General features: G+C 38.1%; 1 protein-coding gene across 1 annotated transcript in view; it reads left to right on the forward strand.

The window, feature by feature from the left end:
- The window catches only part of LOC135108528 (protein nervous wreck-like), a 126718-nt gene that overhangs the window by 72035 nt on the left and 31441 nt on the right, over positions 1 to 23242 (forward strand). Inside the window, 7 exon segments of the mRNA XM_064019639.1 lie at positions 766 to 822; positions 10730 to 10880; positions 11815 to 12026; positions 17371 to 17602; positions 18328 to 18494; positions 21428 to 21493; positions 23139 to 23216. Coding sequence (XP_063875709.1) covers positions 766 to 822; positions 10730 to 10880; positions 11815 to 12026; positions 17371 to 17602; positions 18328 to 18494; positions 21428 to 21493; positions 23139 to 23216 — 963 coding nt within the window.

Genomic DNA, 23242 nt, shown 5'->3' on the forward strand with positions numbered 1-23242 from the left:
AGGTCTCCCGTCTCACAAACTGTATGTGGTGCATTTTGATGCATCCTGACTGACAAATTTTCACATTGGTTTGACCCCCACAGTGACTTGTCTGGTAATTCCTCAGCATGTGAGATTTGATGATTGTTCATTATCTTGTTCATTGAGAGCTGCAGTCATGAATGAAATCCTTGGGGTAATGTCACAGTCCAAAGCAATCAGGGTTTTATCCAGGGAGTTTCATTATAACCACAGACTGCAATTAATCATTCACTGACAGGAATTGACAGCAAGTCACTGGTACTATCAAGTTGTCATTAATGCATATATGCAAATGCAGATATAAGTTGTATTGCCACCACAGTCATTATTTTCATTACAATGTATTCTTTGTGTACGCATTTTGAGAGGTCACCCCCCCCTCCCAACACTATCCTCTTTTGCCCCACAAAGTAGATCACATTGGCCCTTCCTCCCTGTACCAAGTGACTGTACTGCCCTTGGAGAATTGACCTCACAGGTTTTCTTGATTTTGTGTTATTGAGAGAGAGAGAGAGAGAGAGAGAGAGAGAGAGAGAGAGAGAGAGAGAGAGAGAGAGAGAGAGAGAGAGAGAGAGAGAGAGAGAGAGAGAGAGAGAGAGAGAGAGATGAATGCCTTCAGTGTAATTATTCCATCTTATTTCAAGTCTCCTCCATATCTCCTCCTGTCCCAAAGTCCACATGTGTCTACTACCCCATCCCTTTTTTCTTTTTTTCTTTTCTCCACCCTCCCCCAACAAACTCAAGCTGGATGAGGAAGTGGCAGCTCCCGTATCTTTCTCCTCCATGGATTACAGTTTTGAGGTGGGCACTGATCATCATCTGCTCCCTGCCACTGCTCACTCTCCTCCCTTGCCTCTCCCCTGTAATCCCTGTAACTCCCTGGCCCTCCCCTCTCTCCATTCCCCCTGACACTCCTTCCCGACCAGCTAGCCTCAGTATGAGTGCTGCACCTTCCAGCCAACTGACACTTGCCTCAAATTGTTATGATGTTTGCCTTCTCTAACTTCTCCATGTAAAAAAGTGTGGGTCAAGATTAAGAATGTAAGTACCTAAAAGTCAATACTTAGTCTTCTGAACACAACCCTAGTGGTCTTCAAGTGTGCTGTGTTGGCTGGGATGCTCAATGCAACCCCTCCCCAGAGATGGCTGGACTACCCTCAAAGCTTGACTGGCTGAGACCTCTTACTGTTCTTCACAGAATCCATAGATGAAGCCTGAAAGTTGAAAGCTTACCCAAACATTGATGTGGCTTCTACCCCACAGGAATGATTGTCCCAAAAGCTTGTGCAAATGCCTCAGCCACTGAACTAAACATTGGATTATATATCTAATCATCTCCATGAGTTATGGAGGTTGCAGAAGTTGAAAATCACCTTGAAATTGGAATATTACTTATGGTACAATTGAATGCAGCCAAATTACTCCACCTTTGTATACCAGAAATTGCAGTATCTTCTTGCTGGTAAACTATTCAACACCCATCTGAAATTGCAAAGCCCAGCATTACAATCCCCTGAAATTAAATGACATCACATAGAAAAGATTATGTGCATTCTTGGCCAAGGTATGCTGGGTCTCCTTCCACCCGAGGCATGCAGACAGAAAGCCAAGAAGGGGAGAGATGGTCCCGGCTTAGTCCCTCCCAGGCAGCTGTTGTAGCCGTGTTGTCTTTGCATCAACTCCCTCCCTGACTCCCTTCCTCCATCTGTCCCTCCTTCCCTCCCTCCCTTTCCTTCTTCCCTCCTTTTCTCCTTGTGCTCCTGTTCCCAAAGCTGCACTGAGATGAGTCAAGCACATGTTTGTACACCATAACAGAGAGAGAGAGAGAGAGAGAGAGAGAGAGAGAGAGAGAGAGAGAGAGAGAGAGAGAGAGAGAGAGAGAGAGAGAGAGAGAGAGAGAGAGAGAGAGAGAGAGAGAATATAGCTTAGTCCCTATAGATTCAAATAGATAAACACACACACACACACACACACATAGCTTTCGCTACAGAAACATAACAGTGTGGAATGAACTTATTGATGAGGTTGTATGTGCCAAGACAATCTATAAATTTAAGGAAAATTTGGGTAAAAGTTGATATGGAGATAGAACAGCATGAGCCTAGTGTGGCTCTTATCCTGTATCTCACAACTAGGTAAATACAACTAGGTAAATAAACACACACACACACACACACACACACACACACACACAAAACAAGAGAACATGGAAGAAAACTAAAAGTAACCACCTGCAGAAGGGACCTAAAGAAGTTTTAGCTTCCCTCATAGAAGCATAGAGGCATGGAATGGACTGGAAAGAGAAGTGGTGTGTGCTACAAATATTCATGACTTTAAGGAAAAGTTATGGAGATGGGACAGTATGAGCTTAGCTCTTCTCCTGTATGTCACAACTAGGTAAATACAACTAATTGCAGCACACAAGCTAATGAATAAACTAGAAAATAGATTATATATATATATATATATATATATATATATATATATATATATATATATATATATATATATATATATATATATATATATATATATATATATATATATATATATATATATATTATTGCAGGAAGAAAGGGATGTTAAGTATTTGAAAGAACACAAGAAAAGTTGAGGAAAAGAAGATGTATAGATGACATTATAAAAATGCAGCTTCCACTGTAGAAATATAGATACCTAGAATAGATCAGAAGAGATGGGAGAAGCAAGGAGGCAAGAAATCTGCATCAGTTAAGGGGAAAACTGGACAAATACAGATACAAAGATATAACTGTAGAAGTATAGCTCAGGCTGTGTATGCTATAGATAGCTAAGTAGGTAGGTGGAGAGAGAGAGAGAGAGAGAGAGAGAGAGAGAGAGAGAGAGAGAGAGAGAGAGAGGAGAGAGAGAGAGAGAGAGAGAGGAGAGAGAGAGAGAGAGAGAGAGATACCCTTAGGTAGAGATGCCATCCCTCTGTAGTCCAGTATGATGCTATGAATGAGCCAGCCAATTTGCACATAGCTCAGAATTGTAGACTAGTGGTGCCCTCAGTCCCTCCTTGCCACTCTGGGAATGCCTCACCCTATCCCATTAGATGACTGGCTGATTCATAGAGCTGATACTGAAGTGAGAGTCAGGAGTCACAGGCCACCACAGTCCTTCACTGTGTGTGTGTGTGTGTGTGTGTGTGTGTGTTTATGTTTATGTTTTTATTTACCTATTTGAATTTTTGTAGGACTAAATCAAGCCCATTATGTTGTGTGTGTATGTGTGTGTGTGTATTTACCTAGTTGTATTTACCTAGTTTGTGTGTGTGTGTGTGTGTGTGTGCAAAAAAGAGAGAGAGAGAGAGAGAGAGAGAGAGAGAGAGAGAGAGAGAGAGAGAGAGAGAGAGAGAGAGAGAGAGAGAGAGAGAGAGAGAGAGAGAGAGAGAGAGAGCATGTGTATGTATACATTTTTCTACACTTTAGCATGGTCTATAAGCCATACAGACAGACAGACACACACATATACATATTCCAAGAAATTCATTTTGATTTGACAGGAAAAGAAAAATCTAAAGATGAACTTGAACTAAAGAAAAACAGGACTGAGTTGAGACACAGTGAGGGTAACTGATGCTGTATTAGAGATGACTAAAATCCAATACATCATACAAACACAGCAAGATGGATAAGAGAGGAGAAATATTGAAAGAAACTCAGACAGCTTATAGAGTAATACAGGTGGGATAAATGTTTGCTGGGAAAAGAAAATAAGGAGACAAGACAAGACAGTTTCAGCTGAGATCCTTAACAAATAAATAAACTTGTACATATATCATTTGAGTGAAATAAGGCAGCATTTACAATAGAAATATAGCTACCTGGGATACACCAGAGGAAAAGGTGACAGAAATAAGGAATTTACATCAACTAATGGAAAAACTGAATAAATATAGATAGAGAGACAGGAGTGTAGCTTAGGCCATGTATACCACAATTAGGTAAACATGTACACACACACACACACACACACACACACACACACACACACACACACACACACACACACACACACACACACACACACACACACACACACACACAAGTAAGGAGATTAATTTGGAAAGTTGTGGACATGAAAGTGAGGAAACGATGGCACAAAGATGCAATGGAAGATCATAAAGCAGAAGCTTAAAAATTATGTATACAAATACAGATGGTTTGGTGTCAAGCTTATTGAAACTTAAAGATTACCTAAAAACAATAAACCAGACAAGGTATCTTTAACAGAAACTAAACTAAAAGAGGAAATAAAGATAAGATTTGCAAAGGAAGGATATAGCACATGGAGGAGAGACAGAAAAGGAAAGGGAGGAGAAGGAGTGATGATATTGGTGAAAGAGGATATTGTTGTTGAGGAAGTGGAATATGGTGATGGAATGGCAGGAACTTTGAATGTTGTGATTAAGATCAAAAGAAGTGAACAAAAGGAAAGTTACTGTGATGTACATACCACCAAAAACTAATGCATGGGAGACCAATAGATATAAAATTATGCAACTAGAAACAAGAAATAGCATAGAGGAAATGATAAAGAAAAGTAACAAAGTGCTCTTAGTAGGCAACTTCATCACTAAAGGAATTAACTGGGAGGAGATGGGAGTGAAAGAAAATGTTAGGTCATGGAGCTAAGAACTTATGCATACCATGATGGTGAATACAATGAGACATTGGGTGAAAACAGCCTACAAAATACAGAGGAGAAGAAGAACTATCACAGTTGGAATTAGTGTTTACAAAAAACCCAGAAAGTAGACCAAGTATACATTGTCCAAGTCCAACAGAAAGAAGTGATAATGTGACAATAAAAATGATACTGCAGGAGGAAACAGTGTTGTACAGGAATGAACAATCTAGAAATGGGAGACAGAACTATGCTAAGGCAAATTTTGCAGAGTTTAATAAATTTTAAGGAAAAATTAAGTGGAAAGAGCTATTTGAAGGTAAAGTAGTGCAAGAAAGGTATGAGATATTTTTAAGAAAGTATAGAGAGGGGGGGTTGTAATAGTTTGTGCCAAGGTATGAAATGAAATTTGGGAAGCATGAGTGGTATAATGTCAGGTGTGTAAAAACAAGAAAAGAGAAAGGACAAGGCATAGAGGAAAATGAAGAGAAAACTTAATAGAAATACTAGGAAAGAAGACAGAAAGGCAAGGAATGAATATGGTATAATAAGAGAAGAAGAAAGAAATTTTGAAAGTGACATAGTAAGAAAATGCAAGGAAGAGCCCAAACTCTTCTACAGATACTTAATTGGAAAAATGAAGCATAGGAAAGACATAAACAAATTAAAAAGATAAGGAAGAATTTATGAAACTAGTGAGGAGATGAGTGAACTAAGGAAACTGATTTTGTGGCACTGAAAGTGGTATCACAGAATGAGGGAATACAGGAGGTACAAGTAAAGAGACAAGAAATCATAAAACTGCTGGAAGAGCTGGATGTTAGAAAAACTATGGGACCAGATCAAGTAAATGGAAGGATATTAAAAGAATGCAGAGAACAAATGGAGGAACCCATATGGGATTTAATCAACAGCTCATTGAAAGAAGGAAAAGTAACAAGGAAATGGAAAAGAGCTAACATAGTCCCAATACACAAAGGGGGAAATAAAATAAAACCATTAAATTACAGACCAGTGGCACTAACAAGTATTATAAGCAAGCTTTATGAAATAATAATTAAAGATAGATGGGCTCAATATTTAGATGAAAAGATAATTACAGAAAAGTAATTTGGATTCAGGAAAGGGAGATCCTGTGTCATAAATTTACTGAGCTTTTATACAAGAGTAATAGATGGAGTGCAAGAGAGGGATAGATGGCTTGATGCGGTATACTGGATCTCATAAAAGGATTTGATAAAGTTCCTCACAAAAGTCTTATGTGGAGGTTAGAGAATGAAGGAGGACTAAAGAGAGTAACATTGAGATCGATGAATGATTATTTACAAGGGAGGGAAATGAGAACAGTAATCAGACACTAATTTAAATTGGTGCAAAATGACAAGTGGGGTACTGTAAGGATCTGTGTTGGCACCTATTATGTTTCAAATTTATGTAAATGATATGACGGAGGATCTAAATAGTTATATAAACCTTTTTGCAGATGATGCAAAAATAATGAAAATAATAAAGGATGAAGATGACTGCAAGGAGTAACAAAAGAATATTGACAAGATACATTCATGGAGCCAAAGATGGAAACTAGAATTTAATGCCAGAAAATGCCACATGTTGGAAATAGGAAAAGAGTAAAAAGAGACCATGGAATTACAAAATGGGAGGAGAAACAGTAATGAAAAGTAATGAAAAAAATGATTTGGGAGTAATGATCCAGGACACACTATCACCTGAAAGGCACATAAACAGAATGTTTGGCTCTACATACAGCTTGTTAACAAACATTAGGGTGGCATTTATCTATTCAGATAAAGAAATGATGAAGAAAATTATAACAAGCATGATATGACCTAAATTGGAATATGCAGTTGTAGTTTGGGCTTCGCATAGAAAAAAGATATATGGAAACTGGAAAGAATACAGAGGATAGTGACAAAGATGTTACCAGAATTGAAAGACTTCAGCTATGAAGAAAGACTTGTGAACAAAATGAGCTTTGGCTCGTTCCCTGTACAATATAACTAGGTAAATACAAACACACATTGATGGATGGTGTCTACTTAGACTTGAAGAAAGTGTTTGACAAAGAACCATACCAAAGATTGCTATGGAAGATAAAAAATTATGGAAAAGTTGGAGGAAGACTGCTGGAGTGGACGGAGGATTATCTGGATGATAGAGAGATGAGAACTGTAATGCAAGACCAAAATTCATCTTGGCTGAAGGTAACTAGTGGTGTCCCACAGGGGTCAGTGTTGGGACCAATAATGTTTGTAATATATGTGAACAACATAAATGAAGAAATAGATAGTTATATGAACTTATTTGTGGATGATGCTAAGCTGATGAGAAGGGTAGAAAATGTATATGACTGAATGGTACTGCAAGATGATTTAAATAAGATAAATAGATGGAGTAAATCATGGCAAATGAAATTCAATTTAAGTAAATGTAAAGAATTGGAGTTTGGTAAGAGTAAGAAAGGAATACAATATCATTATTAGATGGATGGTGTGAAGTTAAAGAAGTCAAAAGAGGAAGTGGATTTGGGAGTAACAGTTACTGAAAATTTGACTCGGACAGACACATTGATAAAATTACTGGAGAGGCGATGAATTTGTTAAAAAAGAGTAAAAATGGCATTCTTATATTTGGATGAAGGAATGATAAAAAAGTTGTTGATTTCCATGATAAGACCAAGATTTGAATATGCAGCAGTGGTGTGGTCTCCTCATACAAACAGGAATATTGTAAAATTAGAAAGAGTACAAAGACCAGTCACTAAGATGGTTCCGGAGTTGAACAACTCAACCTATTAAGAGAGATAAAAATGTTGGAAATTTCTACCCTTGAAAATAGAAGAGAGAGAGATTTAATAAACATCTATGGAATGATAAATGGTATGGAAAATGTAGACAAAAAATGTTTTATAAATTTAGACACACAGAGTACAAGGGAACACAGTAAGAAGCTGAAGAAATTTAACTGTAGAAGAGACATCAAGAAGTATAGTTTTCTTCATAGAAGTGTGAACAAATGGAATGAACTCGGTGAAGACATTGTCAATGCCATAAATGTCCATGCTTTTAAGACCAAACTGGATAGGTATAGAGATAGGATACTATGAGATTACTTCCTTCCCGTAAACCACAACTAGGTAAATACATCTAGGTAAATACACCAGTGCTGTGTAAACATTTACTTGTCAAACAAATTTTGTCTAATCGAGTAAGAGGCATTTTGCCGGACAAGCTCCCAGGCAAGGCAAGTGACTAGCCAGCAGTTCACCTGTGTAAACATGTACAGCTTAGTTATATGACAGGCTCTCTGGTTAATTATATTCTTAGACTCTTAAATCTCAAGGCTCTCTGGTTAATTAAATTCTTAGACTCTTAAATCTCATTTCATGTATGTAAGGGACAACCTCAATCTGATAGATTCTTCAAATATTAAAATAAAACTTATTAACTTCAAAACTTTTTAAAGTTGTTGCCTTTTCCACTTTTCACAAAAAGCTTATTCGCATAAATCTCTCAGGGGATCTTATTATAAACATCATAATAAGTATTTTGAGGGAGATAGGGCATGTGAATATGGAAATAGTTGTGACAGTCACACTGATGAACTTCCTTTGGTCTGTCTCATTGAAATTAAGTTTAAAATAAATGCTTATCAGATTATTACAAATCAATTAGTATGATTACAAATCGTTTATACTTGAAGTAACAGTAGCATATGTATGGTCAATGCTAATCATGAAAAATAGTTTTCTTTATATTCTAGCACTTTTAAAAAAAACCTTACGTCACAAATAGAGTTAAAAGAGATTCAAGAAGTATTGATATTAGAATTTTTGTATGTATGCAGTGTCAACTATTATGGCAGAAAACTGCAAATATTGTGCAACTTTCTGCATTAGCAGATTTGCAATTGTGATTTAGATTGTATCTCAAAATTTGCAGAACTGTGATTGCAAAAGTTATGAAATAAGCTAGCAGATTTGTGATAGTGAAGTTCAAATTTGTTAGTGATGCCCAGCTCTGACACACACATACACATACTCATACATACACACATTCCTTGCACTCAAAACTAAGCTGGATAAGAGTAGACAGAATGATTGGGTAGCAAAAGTTTGGCTCCAGTCTGGCATAGTACAACAATTAGTTAGTGACACCAATGACTGTGGGCTTGACAGACACTGGCTGTGTTTGGATTGTCCTCCTGTGCCTCTCTGGCCTCCCCAGCACCCCACCACCCACACCTTGTCCTCACCCAGAGTATGGAGTGCTTGTGCAACACTTGTGTGCATTATGTCCTATATATTATTTTTTTTAGTTATAATTTCTTTAAGTTTACTGATACAGGAGCCCTTTATCTCTATTTTCTTGTCAAGCCGTCCATCACACAGTGGTTGTCGCTACCCTTTCTGCTCTGAACTGCATCATTTAACTTGCTACATCTAAAACCAGACCCAGGCAGGAATGCCTCAGTGTAGCACTGACAGTGACTTATCTTTAATGGCTTATATGTGTCCAGCAGTTTCCTTGGCAAAGTATTTCAGCAAAGTTGTCATAAGACTAATATGTGAGTATTGTATTATTATTTTTTTTTCTTTTCTTTCACTTGCTGTTGATTTAGATTCTTTTACAGAGTACATATAGTATACATAGGAGACAGTTTATAGTTATGTGTTCCAAGGGAATACCTCCTTTTATCGGACTAGTGCAGGTTTTAATGCGGGGAGAAGGAATGGAAAACTACTGAACTGAAGCAAAATTTTTTACTCTACCTGCAGTTGTTATTCTCAGTTGCATAACTCCATACTTGCATTACTCCATACTTGCATTACTAACTAGAATATGTATATATGTAAATACATTGGTCTGCATTATGTAATACATCATATTCTACTAAGTTATGATTGGCTTAAAAATTTTTGATTCAACATGAGACAAAAACAATTAATGTTTTTAATGCATCCTTCTTCCCCTTATATATTTCTATCCATAGTTTATTTTCCATAATACTTTCCCAGAACCCATTAAACATTTTACTGAGTAGCATTTAGAGTTCATTCAACTACATGTATGTAAATTTGCAGAGGAAGTTTTCCCCTCTGTCTTGTGTCTGAAACCTGGTCCTCGCCTTTCCCACTAATGCAACATAGCTGACAGTACTGCTTTGTATTCTTCACTACTCATTGTGTCTGTGTCATGATTACCTCCACAGGTGCCTGCCATACTGAAGGAAAGGTGGAAGATAATCTGCAGCTTGCTATTATTAATATCATTATTATTATTATTATTATTATTATTATTATTATTATTATTATTATTATTATTATTATTATTATTATTACTATTATTATTGTTGTTATTATTATTATTATATTACATTATTATTAAATGTTATTATTATCATTGTATTTGAGTGTGCTGCTTGTTCTTAAATCATTTGCACTATTTACTGAGTGAAATTTTGATGCACACACATCTTAAAAAAAGGAATGCATATTTTCAGTCTTGCCAAAACAATTGGTTGCAATTGCTTGGAGTTATATTTGCACATTGTTATTCATTATTATTGTGTTGTTTATCTTTCAAAATTTACATGTAGTTTGATATTTTTTTCAGCTTTCATTATATTGTGAGGTATATTTATCCTTGACAAAAATCATGTTGTAATAGTTTTCTTTCTAATTCAATATTCTTTCTGAAGCACAAGTTTTAAAGGAAAGTATTTCAGTATACATACATTTCCAGCTGTAATGGTAATGTGAAAGTTTATTTTATAATAATTTTGTAATAATATTTTCATCATTAGCAAACTCTGTTTCCAGTATTATAAGTAATGAATGCTTGCATTAGACTATTTAATTATCAGTCCATTATGTTTGTAACTTAATTCCTATAGGATTTCTATTAACATTCTAGTAACATTTTATGTTTCATATAATTTCAGTAGCAGTATCATTGTTTTGATTAAATTCCTCTCTTCTTGTACCATTACAACAGCAGCACCATTACTCACACTAAGTCAGGCCCTCCCACACTCCTCACAGCAGGGTGGTGGCTATGACGAAGTGGAGGAGTATTCTTCTGAGCCACCTCCAGACCTGCCGCCGCCACCACCAGCAATCACAACCACCACAGCCCCGCCCGCTGCTGTGCCGCCTGCCTTCTCTCTGCCAGTAGAGACCAATCAGCTTCATCGTGAGTGCTTGGCTTGATGTGTGCAACCTTAATCATTTTTCATCTAATTAATTTATAGTTAAAAAAATTAGTCCTCATAGATTAATTGTGAAGTGGTGAGGAAGAAGAGGAGATCTGAAAGGGGTATTTTAGTGATACAAAGGGGGATCTGACAAAAGTATCTAAGTGGCATAGTTGTGTGATGGGTATTTCAGTAGCATAAAAGGGATCTAACAAGGGTATTTCATTGGTATAAAGGAGTTTAACTATGGTATTTCAGTGGTAGAGATGGATATCTAAGTGGTGTAAAGGGATACTAATAAAAAAAAAGTTTCTTAATTTTTAGTGGGAATTAAGGGGTTCTTTGATGTGGTGCCAAAATTATCACATCTCATCTTTTATTAATCACTATACTGAGAAAACTCTATACATATCAAGCCCCTTTCATACATAACTGTCCACACCACTAAAAATTAAGAAACTTTTTTTTATTAGTATCCCTTTATACCACTTAGATACCCCTATCATACCCATATCTACCACTGAAATACCATAGTTAAACTCCTTTTATACCAATGAAATACCCTTGTTAGATCCATTTTATGCTACTGAAATACCCATCACACAACTATGCCACTTAGATACTCTTGTCAGATCCCATTTGTATCACTAAAATACCCCTTTCAGATCTCCTCTTCTTCCTCACCACTTCACAATTAATCTATGAGGACTAATTTTTTCTCATCTATTTTAAAATCTAACTTTATCATGTTTGAATTTATTATTTTTAGTCCTATCATGACTACTGACTTTTGTTATATTCTTCATGCAACTCAAACACCCCTCTCAGATCTCCTCTTCTTCCTCAATCCTGTCATGATTACTAGCCTTTGTCATATTCTTTATACCACTCAAACATGCCTTTCAGATTTCTGTTTCTTCCCTACCACTACAGAAGGAGACTTTTGCCGCGCTGTGTATGACTACGAGGCAACGTGTGCTGAGGAGATTACATTCTGCGAGGGTCAGATTATACGCATTCTGAAGAGGACGGTGCACGATGTGGATGACGGCTGGTGGGAGGGGGAGGTGGATGGCCAGGTGGGACTGTTTCCTTCCCTTGTGGTGGAGGAATGCCGCTCTGATGGAGAACCGCTGACTCCTGATGTAAGTGTGTGGTTGATCTCCCTGACTTCCTCGTGCATTCCTGCCATTGTCCATCCTCTCCCTCTCCTTTCTTGTTCCTTGATCTCTGTTTTTCTTGCATTCTCTCCTCTCTTTTACTTTTTACATTTACTTTTTATGGGTATTCCTTTTGCCCATTGATTCTCATTCTTTTCTCTCTCCTTTTCCTTCCATATTCTCTATTCTTTTCTCTCTCCTTTTCCTTCTTCCCCCATGCCTGTTCCTTCCTTCATCTCTTCTTTTTTTGTTCCTAGTTTCTTTTTTCCTATATATTCTATTCTTGCCTTTTTTTCTCCATCATCCTTTCCCTCTCATTTTTCCTTGCACTTCCTCTCTTATTTCCTTTCTTCCCTTCCTTTTTATGTTTTTTTCTCCATTTCCATTGTTCTGGGTCTTCTCTTTACACATTTCTTTCTCCCATACTTATTTCTTTCCTCTTCTCTCTTACCTTCATATTAGTTTTGCTTCTTTCCCTCCCTACTCATACCATTTAATCAGTCCATTGCTTCATAATTCTGATAAGGCTTTATTTTTTTTTTTGCATTTAGTTTCTCATTCTCTGGTTTTATTTTCCTTTTTTTTTAGTTTATCTTTTTTCTTCCTTCCTTTGCTTGATCTTCTCCAGTAAGTTTTCCCTTGTTGAATTTTGGTTTTATTCTTTTCTTTTTTTCAAAAATTTTCCTTTCCTCTTTTTTGCTTTTACTTTTTCCCCTTGTTTTATTAATTTTTTTGTTCCCTTTCTTTAATTTTCTTCTGTATTTTTTTCCTTCCTCTTTCCTTTGCTTGCCTTTTTCACTCTTTTTTTTATCTCATTTTTCCTTTGCTTCATTGATTTTTGTTTTATTTTTCTCACTTCCCTTCCTTTCTTTTATGCTGTGTACAAGTGGCATTCATTTATCTAAACTTCTCATAACCTTTCCCTTATTCCTGGTATTATGGCCTTCCTCCCTCACTCCAGCTTCAGCAATGATAGAAGCCTCTTCCAAGTTTCCTTCAATCCCAGCACATCTTCCTCCTCCTCCTCCTCCTCCTTCCAACTGTTAGATTATGAAGCATTTTTTGTATTTCTTTTCTGTCTCTGCATATGTATCTTAGGCATAATTTTGTTCTGCTCAGTTAACCAGTGCCTCATGCATTGCTTTGTGTGTGTGTGTGTGTGTGTGTGTGTGTGTGTGTGTGTGTGTGTGTACACGATTCATGATCTGTCTAATGATCAGTGTGACTTAACTTTTTATCAGTTATTTACATAAGTTTTGTTTGGTTGCAGGCAAAAGTAGATGCATTTCTATAACTTCTTGCTTTCTAGGGAAAAGCTTTCCTTGTGGCTTTATCCTTAATTATCTATTGTTATTATTATTATTATCATTATCATTATTACTTTCTATCATTATATCCACCTGGGGTCAAAAGGGCTGATATGTGTATAAGTGTGTGGTGCTTTATCTGGGCCATCCTGTGTGGGATTGTTGGTCTGGTATAGAGATGGAGAGATAGAATATTATCATTATAGTTACAATGGTTTTAGTGCTTAGAGAGAGTGGGAGAGGAGTGATAGGTAAGGAAGATAAATGGGTATAATATGATAGGTATAAGACTTAGAAGACAGATGGACAGTGTGAAGGAGTGTCTGGAGATCAAGGAAGAGCAGCTATGCATTAATGAGATTATGGAGAGGAACATTGTGTGAAGGAATGCCTATAAACTAAGGAAGAGCAGTTATACATGACTGAGATTGCAGAAAGCAGATGTAGATGCACTGATGGAGATGTAGCCTCATGAACCCTGATTGGAGATTTTCCCTCTGATCAGTTTTAATTTGAAAATGGGAATGGGTCTATTACTGTGCAGTATGAGTAATCCAGTTCTGCTGTCAGTCCCAGAGACCCAGGTGTTACTGTCAGAGTGGTACCTAGATAGACATTATGATCAATGCCACACTCTGACAAATATATAACTTTTCACAGTCAGGCTGGAAGGAAATAGCCTTTGTGTTCCTTGTAAAAAGGCAACTAAAGAAGAGTGAATAGACTAGGAACTTCCTCTTCAGTACTCATTCTAGCACTGAGATAAACTGTGGTGTGGGATCTGTGCTTGGTATTCAGATAAATAAAGCACTTTCCATGGGCAGGCAAGAAGAAAGCAGTCTTTGTGTTCTCTGTGTGTTATAAAAAGGTGACTAGAGGAGAAGTTAATTAACTGGGAACAACTATTGTTATCTCTACAATTTTCCCATTAAGTTATGTATTATTTATGACTTGTGTGTTGTGTTCTTGTGCTTCATATGTGACTTGTGTGTTAAGGTGATTGATGTGTGTGTGTGTGTGTGTGTGTGTGTGTGTGTGTGTGTACATGTGTAACTATGTTGTTTAATATGGTGTTGCTCCTAATGTGCTTTGTAGCTACCTCAAGTGCTAATATGCAGTTTAAACCTCTCTCTCTCTCTCTCTCTCTCTCTCTCTCTCTCTCTCTCTCTCTCTCTCTCTCTCTCTCTCTCTCTCTCTCTCTCTCTCTCTCTCTCTCTCTCTCTCTCTCTCTCTCTCTCTTTCTCTCTCTCTCTCACACACACACACACACACATACACACACACACACACTACAAGAGAGAAGAGAAAGAGGAGGCCTGATAACAATATACAAATTACTAAACAATATAGTAAGAATAGACAGAAATGACTTGGTACTGCAGATAGAGGAGAGAGAGAGAGAGAGAGAGAGAGAGAGAGAGAGAGAGAGAGAGAGAGAGAGAGAGAGAGAGAGAGAGAGAGAGAGAGAGAGAGAGAGAGAAAGAGAGAGGGAGACATACGAGGGGGCATGGGAAGAAAATAAAGACGAGTGGATGTTCAAGTGGCATCAAGAAATACAGCTTCCCATATTGAACTATTGAAATCTGGAATGATTTGAAGAAAGAGATGGTTGTGGCAAACAGTGTACACATGTTTAAAGAGACACTGGATAAATATGGATATGGAGACAGGACAAAATGAACTTTGGCTCATGTCCTGCACAATACAACTAGGTAAATACAACTAGGTAAATACACCAGACTGGCACCCATCTCTCCTGTGTCCCATCCATGCATGCCCATCTGTGTTTGCGTCACCCCTTCCCTGTCACTCAGCACAGAGGTTTTAGGCCAGTATTCTGAAACACTTCTGTGCTGCACCTCCATTACTTTCAAAAGACTTTAATTGAAGCTCCATGGGTTTTAAGGATGTTTTTTTCAATTTTAGTGAGAGATTAACAAGATTTATACATTATTAAAAGCTAATCATCCATGTGGACATTGAAAATAATCATGGTGAGAAAGCAAAGTGTTTCTGAATATGGGCTGCAGACTCACCCACCTACACCACAACTTGTATCCTTGTCCCTCTTAGCTAGTCAACAGAGAAAGTGAACACCCATATAGAAGAGTAGAAAGTGAAAGGAATGATAATTTTACATATTACTCTGGTTATTCCTATATAGAAGAGGAATTGTTATGTTATTGAATTGTGAAGACTGTTACATGTATTGAAGACAAATTGTAATGTCATTGAAGTGCAAGTACTGTCAACTTTATATATTCTAGTTATTGGTTTCATACTGGACTTCAGTGACAGATGGGCAGCTTTATACAATACAGGGATTTCTAAGTTCCAGTAGCAGCTAGAGTGAAGAGTTTCCTGAAATAGGTCATGGAGTGAGGTTCAACTTGAGACCAGCATAAACTGTTCAGTGTTGCCTTGTCCCCACTAGAGCATCATAGAGACATTGAATAATAAAAGATTTAAGCCATTAACAATAAAAAAACAAAAATTGGAAGGAATTCACTTCAGATTCATGGCTGAATGGAATAGATTGTCAGGCTGCTAGTGCTAAGACATTAATTAAGGAGCTTTAAAAGATTAGGTAAATGTAAGGAAGAGGATGATAGGTGGAAATAGGTAGGTAAGTTATTTTAATACAGGAGCTGACACATATAGGCATGACAGATTCTTTTTATTTGGTTGGTAATTTTAAGAGGAGCAATATAGTATTTTAGGTTTTACATCTTGATCTTTTCTCCCTTCTTTCCCATGGCATCCCCAATGAATGTATGTTAAATGTGCTATCAAAGCTTCACTATTTGTATGTAGAAAAGTAGTCACTGATTCTCCTATTAACCTTATTCACTAAAGCATTTATACTCCACTTTACTCACAAGAGAAAAGTATATTCACAGATTTATAAAACTGATTTAACCATAACCACTTGAAATCATTGTTAATCATATATTTCTGATTTATTGTATTTCTAATGTATTGCTTGATTTGAAAAAGGATTAGAGTATTGTATTGAAAGCATGCAACATCACAAGACACAGTTGGTTAGTTTCTATTGATATGTGGCTAATGCAAGCACTCAAGCACTCACAGCACTCTCTTATTGCACCTCATATTTTTTGCAAGCACTCAGCACTGCCTTTACCTTTTATGACCAGCAGCACCCAAGTTGAAGTGGCACATCAGCACTATGTATAAATACTCTTAGCAGTAATTTTCAGCACTAATTCTGTACTCATTGCTTGACCACAGCCTGATTCAAGTTCCACTCAGCACGATATTGTCTTTTGGCCTTCTGCTCTCAGCACTAATCTCACATTCCTTTGCTCCCTCTCTCCCTCATTCCTCCCACCCTCTCCCTTCACCACTGGTCTTCCCTCTCCCATCTCCTGCTCCCCTCACTTGTGTTTGAATGCCTTAGTACAGCATTTTATCTTCACTTTTATCTTCTCTCACCTTTCATACTTCCTTTGATTGTTTTGCCACTTATCCCATAGCATGTATTATATTTTTAAATCTCTCTCTCTCACTCTCTCTCTCTCTCTCTCTCTCTCTCTCTCTCTCTCTCTCTCTCTCTCTCTCTCTCTCTCTCTCTCTCTCTCTCTCTCTGCATATTGATCCCCACTTGTCCTTATTCCCATCTTCCTCCTCCTCCTCCTCCTCCTCCTCCTCTTCCTCCTCCTCCTCCTCCTCCTCCTCCTCCTCCTCCTCCTCCTCCTCCTCCTCCTCCTCCTCCTCCTCCTCCTCCTCCTCCTCCTCCTTCAGCTCCCTCCTCCACCAGACCACACCAGACCAGACCAGACCAGACCAGACCCAGACCCCATCCCCCTCCTCCCAGCACAGACAAGTCCTCTTCCCCTTCAGAGAAAAAAAGCCAACCCAAAGAGTGAGAAAGCAGAAGGGGAAAAGCTAAAGCATATGAACGGACAAATAAAAGGCAAAGGAGGAAAGAGAGAGAAACTAAGTCTAGGTGAAATGACAGCAGACTGAGACTGACCGGCGGCTGCCCGTACACTCTCCAGGTGTTCACGTTCCAGGCCGTCTCAGGTGCATCGCCGTGCACCACCCCACCGCCACACACACCGCCTGAGGTGCCTGGTTTCCTCCTGCCGCCTGAGCGTGTCATCATCACTCAGCCAACACCAGTGGTGGAGACGGCAGAGGAGAGTCAGATGCCCACGGAAGCACCACCAGCACCCCCTGCCACCACTGCCCCCGCCACTGCCACCACCAGCAATAATGCTGCTACTGGAGGTGAGACATTGTTGATGATTTACCTGTTCTGTTTTTTTTTAGCTTCTTCAGTACCAAAGAGTATTGTAGTGCTTATAAATAGGGCAGAGTTTGTTGGGAGATTTGTGCTTGCAGAAGAACTTAAACAGTACTTATTGCAAATCTGAGAAGAATTTTTCGTGAACACAGAGCTGCAAATGAAATTACTTTTCAGTGGTTGAGAAATCTGTGGTTTGCAGAAGTAATTGCAGAATTGACCAGTCCTGACTACTTGTATATATTGTTCTCAATATATATCTATATTGAGAACAATATATATGCATTATATCTCTATTACATTATATAAACATTTTTTATATCATATTAATATTAATGTTATGTTTTTATGTGTATGTATTCATACAACAAAAGTCTGTAATTGTGCATTACGTGAATGCAACAAGGATAATCATACATTACTGATTTGAAATTTCAGATCTTATGATCATGTTTTATTAGCATGTATTGCAAATATACACTATTGTATTATAATGAGATACCATGGATACCTATTACTACTTATTTGGAGCATTTCAGCCATAACATTTATTACCATGTTTTGATCATCATTATAAGAAAAATATAATTTTTCTTACACTGCCTTGTAAAGAATCAAGTTCCCTTATCAGTTTGAAAAATATCCATTTTATTCCCCTGGCCTTGGAAGGAATGTAGCGTCCCAGTTGTAGTGTGTCCTTGTCTCTCAGCAGCTGTGGGTGGAGGCTACGACTCATCAGCCTTTGAGTTGGAGCTGAGTGGGCAGCATCAGGAGCAGTATTCTCGCCAGTTCAGCTCCTCCCCAGAGAGTGAGGCCACGGACAGAGATCAGCAGTATGCAGAGCTTGTCTCCAGCCCTGATGTGTCTAACCAGGAGGTGAGAGGGGCTTGATGGCACCAGAGGCAGTGGCTGGGTGGTGTGCCACAGGAAGCCATGTATCGGAGGCATACTGTTTCCTCTTATTGCATGATTTTTCTTTAACACAAATTTAGATGGAAAGGCTGTGGTGCTTAGGTGTGAAAGAAAGATACACAGTTCATCTACTACTTGGATCTGTGATTTGCAACATCTAATCACTCCTTGTGTCACAGCTTGGAATGAGGGATTCTTGTTGCAGGTGAAGAGTGAACAAATTTCATCCTCCTGCTTTTAATTGTACCTCTGCAAATGTTGGTGGAGAGGTTGCTCATATCATTAGCTATGACTAAATGAAATATCTCTATCTATTTTTCCAAGGATTTCTTATATAGAAATAGAATGGAGGTATTTTTTAGAGAGAGAACCCTGAGAAAAGATGTGATTTTTGCTTTTCAAGGAACTAACTTGGGAAATATTGGTATAAACTGTATGGTTCTAAGTTTCAGGAAAAAAATATTTAAATTGGCTTTTCAGTATCACTGTGAACAGCAAAAAATTATATTTTTCTGTTATTTTCGTAAATGAAATGTGGTGTTTAGCAGATCAAAACTGTTCTTCTTTACTGTAAAAATATTGCTGATCCAGAGAAATTTTCAAATTTTCAGTAATTCAATACTGAATTTCATAGTTTTATTTTTGTGGGTGATCAAATGAAGGGATTGGTATTTAAGTGGAGGACTTAAAACATGAAGACACCAGTGATTGCTTTCATGCATTTACTCATTACTTTACTTTGGAACATTCAGATCACTCAGGAATTTTTATGAAGGAATTGGAGAATTAACACACCATGAGCTGTTTTCATATCACAACTTCTATCAGATTCATCGGTGGCTAAAAACTGATGATTTCTATAAGTTCTGTCAATCAGCAAGATTATAAAAAAGGGAATGAAACTGTTTCATGGTCAGAGAATGTGAAGGCTTCTTGTTGCACAGAGAAGCAGCCATGGAGGTGCAGTCCATAGGTTTATCTCTTAATTTTACCACCAAGATGAAGCCCAAGGGTAAATATTTATTTGTTAACTCCACCTCTTCCACATTCTGCCACACTCAAGCACTTACATCCCCATGTGCCCTCCCCCTCCCAGCTACTCTCATTCCTTCCTTACTCAAGCACACCCCAAGCCCACAAGCACACAACAAGGCCTTCCCAGTTCCCAGTCACTGCTCACTCTCTCTCCCTCTAACACCAACACACAATACATGGTGTGCTGTGTTGAGGTCTCTGATTGTTTGTTATTTCATGGTGCAAGCATCTGTCTTGCTTCCTCACAAATAGAAATGTTTTCCAGCCTGGTTCAATATTTTGGTTTTCCTAGGGGGATGTCCTGTTGGAGTTGGCCTTTTTAATCCTAGATGTAGTGCCCAGCCAGTCCACTGAAGCCACTGTTCCCTGATATGTGACTTATATGCTTTGTGGTCATGAGATTCAAGATTCATATTGCTCTTGTCTCCACTGTTGCTCTCAGTCCTTCCTCCCATATCACCAAATTGATGTGTATGCTGTTTTTGTGATCTACATGTTATAATGTGTCATGCAATGCAAGATACTCATTGTTCTCATGATTAATTCACTGGTTTCTCCTCTTTCTTTCTTTATGTGTCACATGGAAACCCCTTTCTATGAACTATCCATACAATACACTTTATAGTTTGTTCAAATTCTCTCTGTGGATAATTATCTGTGTGCACTCCATTTACTTATACATTGTGTGGTGGCAAATTTTTCTGTGAAACAGCAGGTCATGAACTAGACAGAGGCAAGGTGTGGGAGACAAATGAGAGCTTTGTTTTTTTTATCTGGAGTGAAACCCTAGCACAACAAAATCAAGGCTAAGAGAGCCATCAATGATCACTAATGATCCCATCAGTTTTTTCAGCCAATTGCATACCTCATCATCAGGCAGCTTTTAGTTTACCTGAGATAAGTTTTGTAGTGATTCGTGACAACCATGGTTTGGTTATACAGTCTGAAAGACACATAACCTCTCTTGAGAATGCTGTGACTAACTTAATACTCCATGCAGCTAATTCCATTATTGTTGATCACTTTAGGGGCAGGATTTGTGTGAAACCCCCAGAGACTGATAATTTCTGGAAACTATGGTTTGGGTACAGTTTGAAAGCTATGGAGCCTCTCTAAAGAAGACTGTATGTATGTAGCTGTATGCAAAAAATCCTACCACTACTGATCACTGTGATGGCAGGATTTGTGTGAAACCCTGAAAGACTGATAGCTGGAACTTATCTCTAAAAGGAAGTAAAGACCTTGGTAGTGGCCAGAGTTTAAATTCCTACTTTAGGTAATACAGGACATGAGTATGCATTGCCAGTCAAGTGATCAGTCAATGCCAAGTAGGAGTGTCATTCTGTTTTGCTACATTACTATGAACACAAGCCCCCCTTCCTTTTCCTCTTCATAGATAGGAATAGGAAAAGTATGAGGAAAATATACAGCAGATTAAAGTGAGTGGGATTTATCCATCAGTCCAATCTGAACAGACTATAATTGTGTTCATTGTAAGGGAGTGAAAGTAACAGTGAGATACTTTCAGACCACTGTACTCTTTTTTTATTTGTCTGGCCAGTCTGTATTAGTGCTCCTGGATTTTTCCATTTATGGCCACATAAGAATGCAATATTTCCATTCATTTTTCCCTTATGTTCTTCCTCTCCTCCTTCACCATCACCACTCATGCTTATTTAATATTTTTTTCATTCTCTCTCTCTCTCTCTCTCTCTCTCTCTCTCTCTCTCTCTCTCTCTCTCTCTCTCTCTCTCTCTCTCTCTCTCTCTCTCTCTCTCTCTCTCTCTCTCTCTCTCTCTCTCTCTCTCTCTCTCTCTCTCTGTCACCATGTGCACCTGCCTTCCTCCTCCCTGTGGCTGCAGCAAGCGAGGCAGCAGAGGGAACAGGAGCCTTCATCAGCCACCTCTCCGGACACTCTGCAGGAAGAGGTGAAATGAGAACCAACTCTCTCTCTCTCTCTCTCTCTCTCTCTCTCTCTCTCTCTCTCTCTCTCTCTCTCTCTCTCTCTCTCTCTCTCTCTCTCTCTCTCTCTCTCTCTCTCTCTCTCTCTCTCTCTCTCTCTCTCTCTCTCTCTCTCTCTCTCTCTCTCTCTCTCTCTCTCTCTCTCTCTTGTAGAGTTCAATCTTCCACCTCTTTCATTCCTTATCTTATACTTTCATATGTTTTCTTGTAGAGTGCATTCCTAGATAAATAGACTTCTTTTTGGTCAAACATAATCCCCCAAGTAGATTTCTGAAGTATGAAGTTGTTTCCATGCTCTCTTGTAGCCTAGATATAGAATTAATTCTTGTCTTGTCAAGGCATGAGTGGCCAGCTCCTGTGGCTGGCCTCACTTAGTGCAGCCAAGTTCTAGTTGAGACATGCATACAATAGAGTTAGAGTTGGGTTTCTTCTGCTAGCAATTGTATCACTGCATTTTATTCTGATTTCCAGTGTGTTTTGATGCTTTGTTATTTTCTTATGAGTCTTGCTTGTGTCTAGATAGAATATTCATCTTAAAATTCTCACTTAATTCAGATTTTCTTTTCTTTTCTTTTCTTTTTTTTTTTTTGTTATCTCAGGCATTGAACTGAGTAGTTTTCTCTGTTATACAGTCTTTATCACAGTATTTTTCTGCAGGCATTCAGTAGGTTTTTGTATCCCTGTAATGATCTAATATATAACATTTCTGTAGATTTGTATTCCCACTAGAGCAAGACTTGACATTAGGCCCCTTCTCTGTATAATATGTGAGGTTGCTAAAATATTAGTTTTCTTCTGTATATAATGAGACTGATAAAATGTTGAGAATGTTTTCTTCCAGGCATCTTCAGTTATTTATCACCAGTCATAATCCCTTTGTTTAGTTCACTTTTCTAAATTATTCCATTGTTACTGATGCTAAAGAATTGTTTCATTGACTAATTTACATAACCCTGATCTCCACTTCTTTCTTCTGTCATCCTTCAAGACTCAAGTGATGACCCTTTCATAATTTCAGTTTTCCAACTTGTTCCACTACTTTGGTTCTTGCTCTTTGTTCTTTTCCTATTTCAGTTCACAGTTTCCAATTCTTAGCTCATCTCAGAATTGAACACTGAATATTTGCTGCATCACTTAAATGCAGACAGTATTATTGCACATGTTGAGTCATCCACTGATAAGTTTAAACTTTCCATGAAGATCAAATGACAAGATGGATTAAAATTATTTAGGAGATAACATATGCAGGCAGTGATTGAAGATAGTGTGAAACTGAATTGTGTGTGTGTATAAGAGAGAGAGAGAGAGAGAGAGAGAGAGAGAGAGAGAGAGAGAGAGAGAGAGAGAGAGAGAGAGAGAGAGAGAGAGAGAGAGAGAGAATAATAATGAAACATGATTAATCAGTTCACACAATATTTATCATCCCATGAGAGAATTTTTAATTAAATAAAGAAAATCAAGTGTAAATCAAATGATAAAGAAAATCTGTGAACAGTTCTGGGATAACATTTCAGACAAGAGCCAAGATTGCGTTTTAACTAACCCACCTCTATCACCTCCCCCCCCACTTGCCCTCCGCTACATGCACCCCCTTCCCCCTGACACGCTCAGGCCTTCGAGCTTGAGCCGTGGCACGATGAGGCCGTGGATCCCTCGTCCGCCACCACCACCACCATCTCCCTTGACGAGGTGAAACTCTCTACCGGGAGACTTGA

The sequence above is a fragment of the Scylla paramamosain genome, chromosome 17 (genome assembly GCF_035594125.1).
Source record: "Scylla paramamosain isolate STU-SP2022 chromosome 17, ASM3559412v1, whole genome shotgun sequence".
NCBI classification, from domain to species: Eukaryota; Metazoa; Arthropoda; class Malacostraca; order Decapoda; family Portunidae; genus Scylla; species Scylla paramamosain.